At 35.3% G+C, this 15,377-nt stretch overlaps 2 protein-coding genes across 5 annotated transcripts in view; both read left to right on the top strand.

Annotated features, from left to right (window-relative positions):
* Positions 1–1,211: 1,211 nt before the first annotated feature.
* On the top strand, positions 1,212–6,012 carry LOC108967492 (putative elongator complex protein 1). Its single transcript, XM_018930950.1, has 6 exons — positions 1,212–1,864; positions 1,926–3,551; positions 3,647–4,473; positions 4,623–5,033; positions 5,229–5,584; positions 5,654–6,012. The coding sequence occupies exons 1-6, from the start codon at positions 1,298–1,300 to the stop codon at positions 5,716–5,718; spliced, it is 3,852 nt and encodes a 1,283-aa protein (XP_018786495.1). The 5' UTR covers positions 1,212–1,297; the 3' UTR covers positions 5,719–6,012.
* A 5,572-nt stretch (positions 6,013–11,584) lies between these two features.
* Positions 11,585–15,377, top strand: part of LOC108967478 (serine-rich adhesin for platelets) — a 50,958-nt gene continuing 47,165 nt past the window's right edge. For 2 of the 4 annotated variants that reach the window (XM_018930916.1, XM_018930920.1), the window contains exons 1-2: positions 11,585–11,852; positions 12,515–13,042. The gene's annotated coding sequence lies outside the window, so the exon portion shown is untranslated. The remainder of the gene's footprint in view (positions 11,853–12,514; positions 13,043–15,377) is intronic. The other 2 variants (XM_018930918.1, XM_018930917.1) reach the window with 2 other exon arrangements.

Genomic DNA, 15,377 nt, shown 5'->3' with positions numbered 1-15,377 from the left:
GTATTCTAGATGCCTTTCAGTGATCGGTAAAATAATATACCATCATACTTATATGTCGCATTTTCTCTTTTTTGTTAATATCCTAATACTACTGAACTTACCTTATTGCTTATTTGGTGTTATGATTTTGGCAACAATTAATAATTTCCCTGTATATTTTTTCTTGGTTGTAGACGTTTAAAATATTCTTATTGGCAATGTATATTTTCTTCGCACTAGTGCTTATATATTTTAACAATTAGAAAACACTTTTCTAACACACTTTTTACACTTGCACTGAATTGCTTTCGCTGTAAAACTTTTGCGTATCTTGTACACTTATCATTAAATTTTTTTGCTGTCGTTGTGGAATTTTTCTTTATAATTTATTTTTTACTTTTTTCACTTTTGCATTCGCGTTACCGTCTCGTTTTTCTCGTTTATTCGCTCTACTCTTCACGTCTTCACGTCTTCATTGCTGCACACCTTACAACCACGGATAATTACAAGTGGAAAAATAAGGTAAAAGAAATTGACAAATACTAGGCAAAAGACGGCCCACAGAAATTCTTGGTGCCACCTTCTATTTGGAATTTAACAAATATATTGAGAAATTTCACACTTTGCTCTGAAATTGGCGATATTTACAATTTATAGTTTAGGCAACACAACACATTAAATCACAATTTTATTTTATTTTCGTGGCACTATTGCGTCCATAAATTCACAGAAACAAATATTTTACTGCCGTTTTTTGGGGAAAATACTTACACGCCTCCAGTATTACCAACCATACAATATAACCCACCACCTATCCATTGGATCATTGGATCCAATTTGGTAAAATGAAAGAATATAAAGTGGATGGTGGAGGAGGTTTATGTATGAGCTGAATACAACTTCCACAAACCATACTAATAAAAACATTCAAAAATTTGAATTGTAAACAAAATTAAATAAAATATTCAAATCTTATAACAAATTCAACTAAATTATAGAAACTAAGAAAGTATAAAGTCTAATTTTTAATACAATTTACATATATAAACATATATAAATTAAATAACTTTAATAACTTAAATATGACGTGCATATGTTAAATTAATATTGGCAAATRTGTAAACATCTACTTCCCAGTAGATGCTGCAGTATGTAAGTCTGTCAAACACCTGATGTTGACAGCTGTGCACGTTTCGGCCATGGTAAATATCTGTGCATTGTTTTTGGCGGCCATTATTCGTCTTACTACATTTATGCCAATATATTAAGTTATTGTTTTCCAAATAATTTATAACTAATTTAATTATTTGTATTAAAAATGCGTAATCTGAAATTGAAATCGTGCAAACAATTGAGTGCCAAAGTGCACAATGTTAAACATATTTTGTTGAATCCAAATATAAGCCGCAAGGAAAGTGATGAAATCGTTCATGTGGTCTCCGACGATAAGCTTTTTGAGATAAAAACAGTCACGGGCGATATAAAAGAGATCGCCGCAGTTCCTGGAATTGTAGGAGCGGAGTACTTAGCGCTAAATGATGAGATATGTCTAGCCACAGAAGCGGGGGAGGTGCTGGCTGTATCGCCCAGCTCTGGCGCCGTTAACGAATGTACATTTTGTGATGTTGGATTGGAGAAGATGTCATGGAGTCCAGATCAAGAAGTTGCCGTTTTTGTTACAAAGGCAAACACACTTGTTGTTATGACGTGCACTTATGACGTCATAAATGAACATAAGTTAAAAGAAAATTGTGATCCTGAAAGTCAGTTTGTTAACGTTGGTTGGGGTAAAAAAGAAACACAATTTCATGGAAGCGAAGGTAAAGCTGCAGCTAAGCAAAAAAGCGATTTTAAACCACCGGAGAATGTAGAGGAGCTACCGCAGGTTTGTYATCTTTAGAAATTTCAAAAAGTAAAATATTAACATGGTGTTTTTCTATATGCAGAATATTGAAATTACTTGGCGCGCTGATAGCAGTTATTTTGTAGTATCCTTTGTCAATAATGAAGTTGGACGTATGTTTAAAATTTTCAAAAAGGAAGGAGAATTAGTATACATTTCGGAACGTTTACAAGGTTTGCAATATCCGGTTGCTTGGCGGCCATCAGGTAACTGGATCGCAATGCCACAGATACTCCCCAATAAAAGTACTATCTCGCTTTTCGAGAAAAATGGTTTGCGACATCGTGAAATTACACTGCCATTCGAAATTGATGAAGAACCCATACAGTCTTTACGCTGGAGTAACGATTCAGATATTTTGTCTGTTGAAACATTAGATGCCTCGACCGGAAAAAATTATATTTATCTCTATACCATAGGAAATTATCATTGGTATCTGAAGCAGGTACTTACTTTTGAGCAAACGGACCGCATTTCACACCACTGTTGGGACCAGCGAATAGGCGAGGAAAAGACTTTGCAYATTTGGCTAGAAAATGGTCGTTATCTTATTTACCGTTGGCATTTCGATTTCGATCGCTTTGAACGAAGTGGCCTTGTAATTGTAATAGACGGTCCAAAATTACTGTTTACCGATTTCTCGAAAGCGATTCCACCACCGCCGATGTGTAGCAAAGAATTTTACGCCGACGCCTATATCAATGCTGTTGCTATAACGGAAACCCACGATGAAGAATTGCAATTGTACGTTTACGACGCCAAAGAACGAATACAAGTATTTCATGTGATCAACGGCACTTATTCAATTTCCTTAGAAAGGATCTGCTTTTTGCAAAGAGCAGAGCCGAAACTTGAGAGATATTGGTCACCACCAATAGAGCTCGGCAATTTCTTTGTGCTAGACGAAAAACATCTCGTCGCTACGGCAAATATTGCTGAAAAGAGCAAAGTGTTTCTGCTTCAGTTATCGATTGATACGAAATCCTACAAGACGATTAGCATCTTAAAACTGAACAGCGGAGCTGTTTGTAGTTGCATGGGCTTCGATACTTTGGAACAATTCTTTGTGCAAACACTAAATGGTAAAGTGCACCAAATATCGATACACAATGAGTCTACACTTAAGCTTGACAAGGTGTACCAACAATTGGACCATGTTGCATTAACCATGGAATGGTATCAAACACAGTCGGCGCAAGCAGATTGCCTCATTTCATTGTTGCATAATCAGCGTTTGTATATTGACAACGAATTGATAGCYGGCGATGTGACTTCCTTTTGCTTGGCCGGCAATTACTTGGCCTATACAAAGTTAACCGAGTTGAATTTCATATTGCTCGCCACACGCCAACATGCCTATAAACGTAATATGGAGCGTGGTGGCAGACTGGTGACCACTATAGCGAATGATGCGCGCGTCGTGCTTCAAATGCCACGCGGCAATTTAGAAGCGATTTGCCCACGTGTGCTTGCCTTGGAGATCATCGGTCAAATGCTCGATAAGCAGCGCTATCGTGAAGCKTTCAACATGCTGCGCAAGCAACGCATAAATTTGAACATTATTTGTGATCACAATATGACAAATTTTGTGAAAAATGTGGACGTTTTCTTGAAGCAGATAACAAATCCGCAATGGCTAAATCTTTTCCTCACCGATTTGCAGAATGAGGTATGTTTATTTGTTATTTCTMTGTATTTGTAAATTAATCCACTTTGTAAACTCTTGTATTAAATATATKTTTAATTTTGCTTCAATCCCCAAAGGACTTCTCCAAAACAATGTACGCCAGCAACTATACCGCAGCACAACAAACATATCCAGAAGGCTTCAAAATCACATCCAAGGTGAATTATATCTGCACGCTATTGTACAAATATATGTCAGATAACGACCAGGAACGTTTTCGCTTGCCCATTATTACAGGCTTTGTGAAAATAGGTAAGGTTGAGGAAGCACTGCTGCTGGTTTGGGAAGCTAAGAAGCAACAAAATTTACACGCTAAATATGTCGATAATTCCATGTTGGGCTCAGCCGAAGAGGCGCTCAAACATCTGCTCTACTTAGTTGATGTAAACGAATTATACAATGTTGCATTGGGCACCTACGATTTCGGTTTAGTGCTTTATGTAGCGCAAAAATCGCAAAAAGACCCCAAAGAATTTCTACCTTTTCTTAACGAACTGAAGCAGTTGGAAATGAATTATCGTCGTTTCAAAATTGATCTGCATCTGAAGCGTTACGAAAAGGCACTGGAGAATATCGCTAAMTGCGGATTTGAGAAATTCGACGAAGCCTTAGAATTTTTGGACCGCCATCGTCTCTACAAAGAAGCTTTTAAGTACTATAACTTGGAAAATGGTGATGATTTGACTGAGCCAGAAAAGGAAAGTCTGCGTAACTGTCATATGCGCATCTGCTTGACCTATGCGGATCACTTGCGCGCTGAGAACGATCTTGCTAGTGCGAGCATTATGTATGAGCGCGGCGGCAATCTCGCACAGGCGCTGCTCTGTTCCAAGCATATATTGGATTGGCGTCGTGTGCTGATGTTGGCGCAAAAGGATGCAAAGGWTGTAGGCACAGTGGCGCTGTAAGTAGATAATTATAAAAAAAAAATTCTATTATTAAAAGTATTATTCATTATTGACAATTATATATTTTATTATTAATATTATATTTAATAGTATTTTTATTTATATTTTATATTCTTTATAACTTATAAAATATTTTTTCACCTAGCACCATGTTGCCAGCTTTACTTGAACACGGGCAATATCAGGTTGCGCATGACTTACAAAAGACTTATGGCACAAACTTTAAGGAAGCAATCAAATATCTCCTGCAGGGTCATCTCTACTTCCAAGCAATTGTAGAAGTGAATTTGAATAACGGAGAGGTTGCATTATTAGAGGAATATGTCAAGCCAGAGTTGCTCGCATACGTTAAGCAACTGCAACAGCAGTTGTCGGATGATGAAACCGTGTTCATTGCACACAAGGAACGTTTGTGTGAGGTTCGCGTGCTTGCGCAACAAAAGCGTGATGGCCTCTTTAATGGCGATGAAATGGCTGATATTGATGAAGTCGACTTACTCTCCGACACTACTAGTATGCGCTCATCGCGTTACACTGGAAGCTCTCAAGGCACCGGGTGAGTTTTCGACGGAATTACAAACACTTTTCTTCTTTTTTTTAAATTTCATTTTCATGTAATTAATTATTGTTCAAAACTGCAATGCGCAACGCGTTTGGGTTTTCGTTTCATAGATCCAATTTTTATAATCAGTACATGCACATTATCTTTTGATTTATATTAATTTTTTTTCTATTTTTTTTTTCACTTCAGCAAAACATTCCGTTCGGCCAAAAATCGCCGTAAGCACGAACGTAAATTRCTTAGCTTGAAGCCCGGCAATCCATTCGAAGATATCGCACTCATTGATGCGCTGCACAATGAAGTCATGAAGTTGGTCAATCAGCAGGAACAGGTGCGTGACACATGCAAAGCCTTAATGGAATTACAAATGGACAAGCCGGCATCATCGCTACAAAAACAATATGCACAAATGCTCACACTGCTGCAAGACTCCTTCGATACGATATGGACTGAAGAAATGGCCAGCGTGCATACTATGGAGTACAAGCCATCACCAACAACCGATTACACACAGTTGCAAAACGAACAACGCTACGCATTGTTGGGTAAGTGCGCCAGCGATACAAAGTTGTGTTTTATTTCAAAATAAATAAAAAATTTCTTTCTACCCACAGCTCCGCAAAAACGTTTTAAGCCGCAAATAGACATTATCGATTGGATGTGTAAAATACTTGCTTAGACATATACATATACCTTACTACTGCATAAATTATAATCTCAATAATAATAATAATTTTAATATAAAACACATTTAAGCTGCGTGCACACCATGTCTAGCCGGGCAGCGTGTAATCGCCTGGCTAGTATGAAAAAGCGTAAAGTCTTTAGCAATTAATCAAATTTGTATTTACAAGCAAAATTTGTATGTAACAACATCAATCAAAAGCATTGAATTATTGAAAAGGTATGTATACTTATGCATATGTTTGTAGTATTTGCGTTATATTTTGTACATATATTGTTAATAAAAACCGAAAGTGAAATTTTCTTTAGCTAAATGCAAAAATTTATGCAAAACAAATTTATTTTTCATCGAAACACTTTYACACTTTTGTGTAAACTTAACTCACATTGATAGAGCGCGCCATGCGAGTTTAATTATTCAACCGTGAAAATGTTTTTTCAGTAAGTGGTAGATAACACATTACTTTTCAAATTGATAACACTTTATAAAATTCACCTCAAAAACACTTTCACCATTCAATGGACAATTATATCGTTTTTGCATAAAAAAAAGACCACCCAGTGTTGTTGTGGCAGTAAATATTAAAATTTTATTAGTGGTAAGATTTATATGTTGTCATCTGAGGAGAGCTCCAGTAAATAGGGTAATCGTTGGGTCTGAAACAGAGGAGAAGAGTGTTAGATGGAAAGTAAATTTTTTTGCTTGGCTAATTTGTAAGGGTGTAAGCTGGTTCAGCGTGAATCTGATAAAACTAAATAACTTTTTTTTACCGCTGTAATCTTGTTCAGCGTGAATCCAATAAAAGTAAACAACTTCTTTAGCTCCAACAGGTTCCTAGTTTATCTTACCAACTTTCATTGTTAAAATAAAATTTTAAACAGTTTTTTTTATAAAGACGTCCCTCTAAACAACAAATATGCGAAGTAATTGTTTGAAAATTTACTAAAATTAATTCCATCTAMAWGAGTATACTCCAGATTCGACCCTTGAGGGTCGAAATGAGTTCTTTGAGTTCTTTGGTCTATTATCCAGAGATTTGATCATTACATAGAATGTATGTAGACCATTGACATGACAAGACATTTGGTAACTCTATTAACCCTTTTAATGCCGGGCGAAATAGAGGTGCATATGCGAAAAAACCGGCCGAATTTCACAGTWTTACAAGGGTTCGTAAAAATACTTGTACAAACCAAACGAGAAATAATATTTGCATAATTCAAAAAGCTGCATATTTTGGATGAAATACAGAACTAAACAATGACACTCGCTTTTTCGAACTCTTTAGAAAATTATAGAAAAAAACAAAAGTATAAACGTTTGTAAATGAAATGAAGGCGCGATCCGATATATCGGCTCGGGCACTTTTTGCAAGTACAGCTTTTTTTTTTTGTTTATCAAAAATTGCCTTGATAATTTTAGAGTTGCAGCTCCACACCGCCCRATTCCCCGAGGAGACTTTATAGGATGTCAAACCCTAAGTGATGTAAATACTTCGTCTCGTTCACTACCAGACCTATTTGCTTCGCTTCCTTATCCAGTCTGGAGAAAGCTGAACTAACGGCGCGATTATTGAAGCCAATGATATCAACATCATCGGCGTATGCCAGTAGCTGTACACTCTTATAAGAGATTGTGCCTTCTCGATTTAGCTCTGCAGCTCGAATTGTTTTTTCCAGCAGTAGATTGAAGAAGTCGCACGATARGATAGGGAGTCTGCTTGTCTGAAACCTCGTTTGGTATCGAACAGCTCGGAGGGGTTCTTCCCGYTATTGATGAAGCTGTTGGTATACCTCAACGTCAGTGTACACAGCCGTTTTAGTTTTGCGGGGAYACCAGATTCAGATATCGCCGCATAAAGTCAGCATATTTTCGTGCTGTCAAACTTATACTTATTTGCTAAAAGGTGAAAATGTGTCGAAACAATTTTATATACAATTTATACACTTTCTGAACCTTTACTACCCACCATTTCGTCTCGAGAAGTATTATATTTTTTAGATTTACAAACTCCAAACTAAACGCTTACCCACTAAGTTTTAAAATATATGTATAAATATTTATTTCCATTCGCTAATTCGCGTTTAATACACACACTGGTAAGCACGCCGCCCGTGGCTGCTGGAAAAAAGGGAGGCGGGTGAAATCACTATAAATGCAATTATATTTCTTTTAATTGTGAAGCATTGAAAACACAAAATCTCTTTCACGTAAACACACTGACTTTTCTATAGAAATTCACGTACATACATACATACACACATACATACATATGAACGTGCCATCATTATCAGTTTACACTTCTATACACAACATACATGATATTTTCATATGTACATACAAATATCTGTGCATCGCTATATAAATAATAATAACTTTTAATCATGGAACAATTAAATGGTTTGATTCGAATGAAGGGGCGTCAAAGCGTGATTAAGCAATGGAAGAAAAAACCGCCCTCTAAATTCGTTTACATTGTTTYGTGGTATAGTTACTGTCGATTTTTGCGTATTTTAAAAGAGAAATTTAGTATTTCATTTTACCAATTAAACTGAGTCACTTTAACTTACATATGGTGTTTCAAATTTTTTCCAAAAAAATGTTAGCAGAATTTATCTAAGGAGACGCTTACAATTCTAYGGTATAATGTTCGCCTCATCATTGATATGACGTTAGTGGGGATCTCTTAGTCTATTTGTTGCTTACATATGTCTTTACATTATCCCTAAAATGCGTAATTATAGATTTCATGTTGAATATTTTAATCAACGTTCCGAAAAATATTATTTGGATATACGGGGCCACAGGCTACAACCATAGTTTTGTACATGGAATCGATGGCATGTGCTCAAAAGTAAACGGCTATCTTTCCGACCTCCTCCATTAAATCCACAGCGMCCATATTCRCAAACTGGACGAATGAGTACAGATTTAACTTTAATATTGCGGTCGATGGCGTTAAGATTTTGACTGTCAATAAGCCTGAAATTTTAGGTGTGCCTTTCGACAGTCAGTGCTTCTTCATTCCCCATACGTCCGCGATTATCGCCAAAGTACAGAGCCGCAATAAAATCCCCAAGTCGCTAGCCGTCAGCACATTGGAAAAAGACAAAGAAACGTTGTTAGCAACTTACAAGGCTAACGGCCGGCCGGTTCTTAACTACGCCGCACCAATATGGTTTTTTTTTTTTTTTGTTGTAGCGGCAGAATTCTGCCGAGTTGATAGTCCTTGGCCGAATAAAAATCCGGATCCGTTCCGCTGTCGTGGGAACGAATCAATATCGTCGCTTGGATGCAGTGCACTGCGGACTACGACAGGATGCCACTTGAAGACTCCCAGAAAAGACCCTGACATATCAAATATATGTCCAGCGTGCARTGAGTCCTCTCATGACACTGACCATCTCTTTGTATGCCGTGCTAACCCTACTTATCTGACACCTTTGGTCTCTCCCTTTGGTCTGACCCCGTCGAAACAACACGTTTCCTGGGCCTGTTTTAAAGATGCTACATTACAACATTTAAACTGCAATTTTGTCTAGTGGAGGCGGACTATAATTACTTACTCCATATTGGACAAAAATTTTCATAATCTGGCCTGATCCTTTTCCTTTAGATAAATACTTTAACTAATAGAACCAATGTTCAATGCGGAATTAGAAACTCTCTTAATATATGATTATGCTGTTTTTGAGGTCATCTAAGTRAGGTTTCATAATTTTCTTACCTTATATAATATCTTTCATATTAGATTCATCCTTAATGAGATTTAAGGTATTTAAATGACCCCTCACCAAACTGTTTTTAAGTAGAGAGCACATATAGTAAAATTTTCATACAATATGGTTTCGAAAAATTTAACTTACTCACAATCAATATTCTCTTGAAACAACAACCAACCTGTTCATTCATTTGGCTGGGCTCTTTGTAAAAACTATGCATGAAATTATACGTACAGTGGGGATCATAAAAATTGTATTTATAAACCCGCGACGTCCAAAAAAATATTTTTTTCGTTCAGTTTGTATGGCAGCTATATGCTATAGTGATCCCATCTGAATTTTTTTTTTTGGCAATTGCACCGTTACCTTGCGTGAAGATATCTCGTCAAATGAGATAGTTTTCCATACAAGTACTTTATTCCTTTCATTCATTTTTGTATGGCTATACGCCATAGCAAACCGATCTGAACAGTTTCTTCGGAGGTTACACCGTATCTTTAGACAATAACTCATTTCAAGCCTCGTAAAGATAGCTCGTCAAAAGAAAAAGCTTTCCACACAACTGTACTTAATTCCGATCGTTCAGTTTTTAAGGCAACTATGTATATGCTATAATGGTCCAATATCAGCGGTACCAACAAATGAGCAGCTTCTTGAAGATATAAGGACATATACAAAATTTCGTATGAATATCTCAAAAACTGTGGAAATAGTTGAACTCGTCTAGTTCGCGTATATACAGGCGAACAGTAGGACAGACAGACGGATGAGACTAAATCGACTCAGCTCATCATTCTGAAAAAGTGAAAAAAATATACATACTACATGTATATAATATTTTATATATAGGGTCTACGAGGCTTCCTTCTGGGTGTTAGACACTTCGTGTTAAACGTAAGTAGTTTTTCGCGAGCTAATCACTGCGTTATACGCAGACGTGTAGGTACATATGTATATTGAATTTATTTACACACATTTGCATTTAAGCTGGTTTCAGTACTTTTCACGAATGCACATCTCCTTCCACCTTTAATCTGAGCGTTTGTTTGCTCACACAGCGTCCGCTCACATGGAATTTCCTCTTTTCACCGGATTTTGTTTTTCACAGAGTGACCCTCAAGAGCCCTTTTTGATGTGCCACAGTAGTGGTGTCATTTGTCACCTGTTGAAGGAAAATTTCCGTGAGGAGCTAGATTTTGAAAGACATATGTATGTATGTATATAACTGTGTGCTTTGAGAGACCGCTAAATGTGGTCCCACTCAGTAAACAGCACTGTAAGTCGAGTGTTGAATTTTGGGCTATCATTTTAAGTTTCCGAATCAACAATGAATACTTGCCTAGAACAGGCAAAATTGCTAAATGTCCATAACAACATGTCAGACTTGGTTTTGAGTCTGTCGACCAGTCAATTTTCTCTTAATTTATGTGTTTTGCTACCGTTGCTTTAAATAGGCACCATCCTTTTTGACGCTTCTATCAAAGTATTGCCAAAGTTGCTTTTGGTTTAAAAATGGTCAACGAGACGTAAGTTCACTAAAATATGGTCTTTAGCTTTATACTCATTATGAATGTAGACAGAARAAGAAAAGCCTAGTCTTATCAAAGAAAAATTCAAAACAATCAAAAACTATCATCGCACGGTCTTTTGCAAAATGTCGGAAAGTTTCAACGCCAGATGGCGAGCATAATATTACTTTTTGAATCACTTTCCTTTTTCCTGCAGTCAACCCTCTAATATCACACATTTTTTACACGAACTAACTTTTGAAAACCTGCAACTCCAAATTGCYGCACTGTATTGGACTTTACAGCCAGCAAACACTTTTCAGCGTCTTTGCTGGGCGATCAAACAAAAAAGCACGTAAACAAACAAATTGCTCTAATATGGTGCGCTGCAGCCCGTTGCAAAGTTGTTCGACACGCTCTCGCTCATCAATATCAAACACGGCAAACAAACAGCAACAACACGCACAGAAATCAAACTTTGGAGCTATAAACAAACCGCTCAGGAATTGGCGCTATGTTGACGTGTGAGCGAAATGAGCGTCAAGTGGTGTACGCGTCGACCGCTTTGACTGCGACTACTTTGGATATCAGCGGCGTTTTGGCCTYAGCAAATCATTTGAGTGTGAACAACGGAGTTGAGCGGTTGTGTTTACTTGCGGTTGCGCGCGCATGTGCAATTTTCAACACACTGCTATTTTCGAAATAAAGCCAAATCAAGCAACAGACACCAACCAACACGCATAGGTGCAGTGTATGTGTTTTTCTAAAAGAGGTTAAAGCAGAAAAACTGCCGATTTGCGAGTTGCGGTCTTTATTTTCGAAACGAAATCGAAAACGAAGTGTAGTGCGCTTACAAAATAAGAAGAAAACGTGTGGAATTTGTTGTTCATTGGCAAAGGTAAAAAAAAAATCAAAGATCACATGCGTTCACACTCTAGTGTGAAAATGCGGGAAATCTTACGATCTAGCAAAATATCGCCATTGAAGTGCGAAAAGTGTTGAGAAATTCCAAAAGCTACATGTTTACATGTGAGAATCTCTGGCCAGTTTCGCGAGTTTGTGTTAAAAATCATTTGAGCAATCACAAAATACTAATTATAATGCTCATAGAAATGCAATTAAGTATAAATTGCAATAGCGTTATGAAGTGTTTGTAAGAAGTTTGGAATTCTCACTTATTATTATTATTTTTTTTTTTTTTWTTTTTTATTATAATTACTTCTTTTTGTGTGAATAATTTTTGTATTTGCGCTCGCTTTTGTTGCTTAATATTATTATTATAATATTGTTAGTTTTATTTTCTRCAGCGAACGTGTTAATTAAGCAAATATTGTCATTTCACAATTCGCTAGATTCGTCGATTTTTCCAAGCTTCCTTCTTTTTGTTTATGGTTTGTCTATAGAAAGCTAATGTCGTCAGCTTTTCAATTTAATAATTTCATGTAGTTTTGTGCTCGATTTCATTGTAATTTTTATTTTTACTTTGCACTGAAATGCTTTCTTTGTGTTGAACGCGTTTTAGAACACAAATTTTACTTTTTTATATATTTTGTCGGAAAGGTAAAATTTTTACTGTTGTAAAAAAGCGCATTGAATAAGCAAAAAATTAAAACAACAAAAAAATAAGAATAAAAGTAATACACGACAATGAAATGAGCTGAAATGCGTACAAACAAACCAAAAATGGAAAGTGTGAATTATTAACGTTTTTGTCTAATATTGTAACCGTTTAAAGCGGTGCTTGCCTTACCTACACACGCATGCACGACAATATTATACTGCGAAAATAGCATTGAAAGTAAATAAATAAAGTAAAATACAATAAAAAGAATAAAATAACGGAAAACCGCAAGTTATGAAAGAGATTTTATTGCACTGTTAAAATATCAAAGTTATTCATTTTTACATAATCAAACAACTTCCAGCTGCAAAATACTTTACGAACTAAACTTAATAGTCAACAAATAATTAATCGTTAAACAAGTGTTTTATTTCAACACAATACGGACACGGATTCAATATTTAAGCAGCAATTCAATCGCTTAAATCGACACATGCGCAGTTTGATAGCATTTTCCTACGAAATTGGTGAGTTTAGGTTTTGAAAACCGTGCCTTACCTTACAATACAATTTATCTTATAGTTTTGCAATTAAATTTTGTATGAAATTTCTTAATTCCTTAGAGTACATACTATACATGATAACAATAGCTATCGATTTGTGAATTATTCCTTCTTAAATTCTTTTATACGGTTTAATAAGTCGTATAGAAGAGTTTAAGCTTAATCCAAAGGATTATTGGATTTTTTAAATTAAATTTGCTTCTTGATTGCTTGGAAGATAAAAACATTTTTTTTTTTTTTGAAGTTAAGGTCAAATATTTATAAACGATTTAGAAGTAATTCAGACTCAAAAATACTAACCATAAAGTATATTAAGGGGTTACATGGGTTTACGGGTTTCAAAAAATTTATTTTTTTTATTATCTTATCAAATTCTACAACACCTCTAGAATATTGTTCTAAATTTTCAATTTGATCCGAGTAATAGTTTCGGAGATTCTTGTCTTGAGAACTTGTGCGCTTGAGACCAGCTAAGCTAAGTGCGCCGTCTTTCAACGAGTTTTTCTCGAAACTGTGTTTTTGAAATCGATTGGCAAAATTTCTTGRGAACTACTCAACCGAACTTCTTTTAAACAGGTCTTTGAGATACAATTCTTAAAGACTTGGATGAAGGACTTTTTTCGATTACAATTATTTGAAAAACAAAAATCGCAAATTTTTCATTAATTTTTTTATCCTTCGTACAAGTTCTAYGTTAAGGTTTTAACTAAAAYACGTATTTTATCACTTTAGATTATCCTGTAAGGATTTATTCTGCCCACGTGRACGCATCTTTTTTCCGAATGGTCACCGGAAATGGCGTCGCAATGGCCGAGTTTAAGATATTATTTTCCAAAAATTTCTTTGTAAATAGTAATAGTTGTCAATAATTTGTAACAATAAAAAATTCTACTAAAATATTTTTTTTTTATATTAGAAAAAATTGTTCAAAAAATGGCGCGATGAAAGCCACGTAACCCCTCAAGCCGAAGTCGAATTTATAAGGTTTAAAAGGAAGTGTAGTAAACCTCTCTCAGGGTCCTAATCCGAAAGTAGTAGAAGACCCAAAGTAGTAGTAAAGACCTAATATTTCAATTAAAACCTTTTTRCTTCCTCTTATACTTACAAGTTTTTCAGATTTCTTTTTAACCTGTAATAATTCTGAACTATTTATCTGAAACTAGAATTTTTACTAGTTTTCTTATAAATAGCACTAAAATCTCTGTTAACACAGTGAAGTTAAAAAAAATATTTATAATTTCATACGAAATGGCAAAAATATATAAGTGCGTTTGAAACATGTTTTTCATATGTTTTTATATCTCTACACCCTTGCCCACTAACTCCCGGCCATATAAGTGAATGTCGCTCTCTTGGAATTGTTGCGCGTTCGGCTCTGACGCTTGTTGGCTGTCAAACTGGCAAAACGACTTTCAGCGTCACTGGCATTTGCAGACCTCAACATGCTGAATGTTTATTTATGCATTGTTATTGTTTATTACTGGTTTTTCTATTAAGCGTATTGTTTTTGCTTTTATTATTGCTTTATTTAAGCGTTAGTATAATTTATTTTCTTAGTTTTTTTTTTTCTTGGTTTGGAGGGTTTCTCGTTTGTTTTTTACTTCGATGCCGTTAACTTTGTTATATTTGTTGTCTTATTAGCCGTTTCTTTTTGCAAGCAAAATGTGGTTATTTCTCTACTATTTGCGAAGCTTGGTGGAGGTGAATTTGTATTGAAATTATAAGCGATTTGCGAGTAGGAAGTTAGAAATTATTTAAAACGTTTAACTGGCGCAGAATTGATTTATGGTAATATTATTATGGTCTAGTGAAATCTTTTGTGCATATGTACGTATRTATGTACGTTTGAATAACGTTTCTTTTCSTTGCACAATGGAAGTTAATAATAAAATGAGAGCAAAATGTTGGTGATTTATTAAAACAAAGTCTGAGAAATTTTGCTTTTATGCAATAGGAAGGAATTTCAGCCATATATTTATAACTTTCATATGAACCCATCTTAATTCAAGTTATTCCTCATCTAACTTTTGAAAAACTTATCTTATACATTAACATATTTATTCTTTCGCTTTTTTATGTAGACAACTTCTAGACCCACGGAATGAATCCGAATTTTATCCRTCCCAGGATTGTCAACTCAGCAGCATTCCTTCAAATTACTTCAGTGATGTTTTCTATCGCTACAATAACATAAATCTGATTTTAAAGCAGTCTCTGTTCGAAGATCCAAACATTAATATTGTTAAGCTTTTTTCTTTCCTAATATAAAAAATATATATATATATATATATAAAATACC

Source organism: Bactrocera latifrons, unplaced genomic scaffold (assembly GCF_001853355.1).
Source record: "Bactrocera latifrons isolate USDA-ARS-PBARC rearing strain unplaced genomic scaffold, ASM185335v1 scaffold_189, whole genome shotgun sequence".
NCBI classification, from domain to species: domain Eukaryota; kingdom Metazoa; phylum Arthropoda; class Insecta; order Diptera; family Tephritidae; genus Bactrocera; species Bactrocera latifrons.
This window is presented reverse-complemented; position numbering and strand designations above follow the sequence as displayed.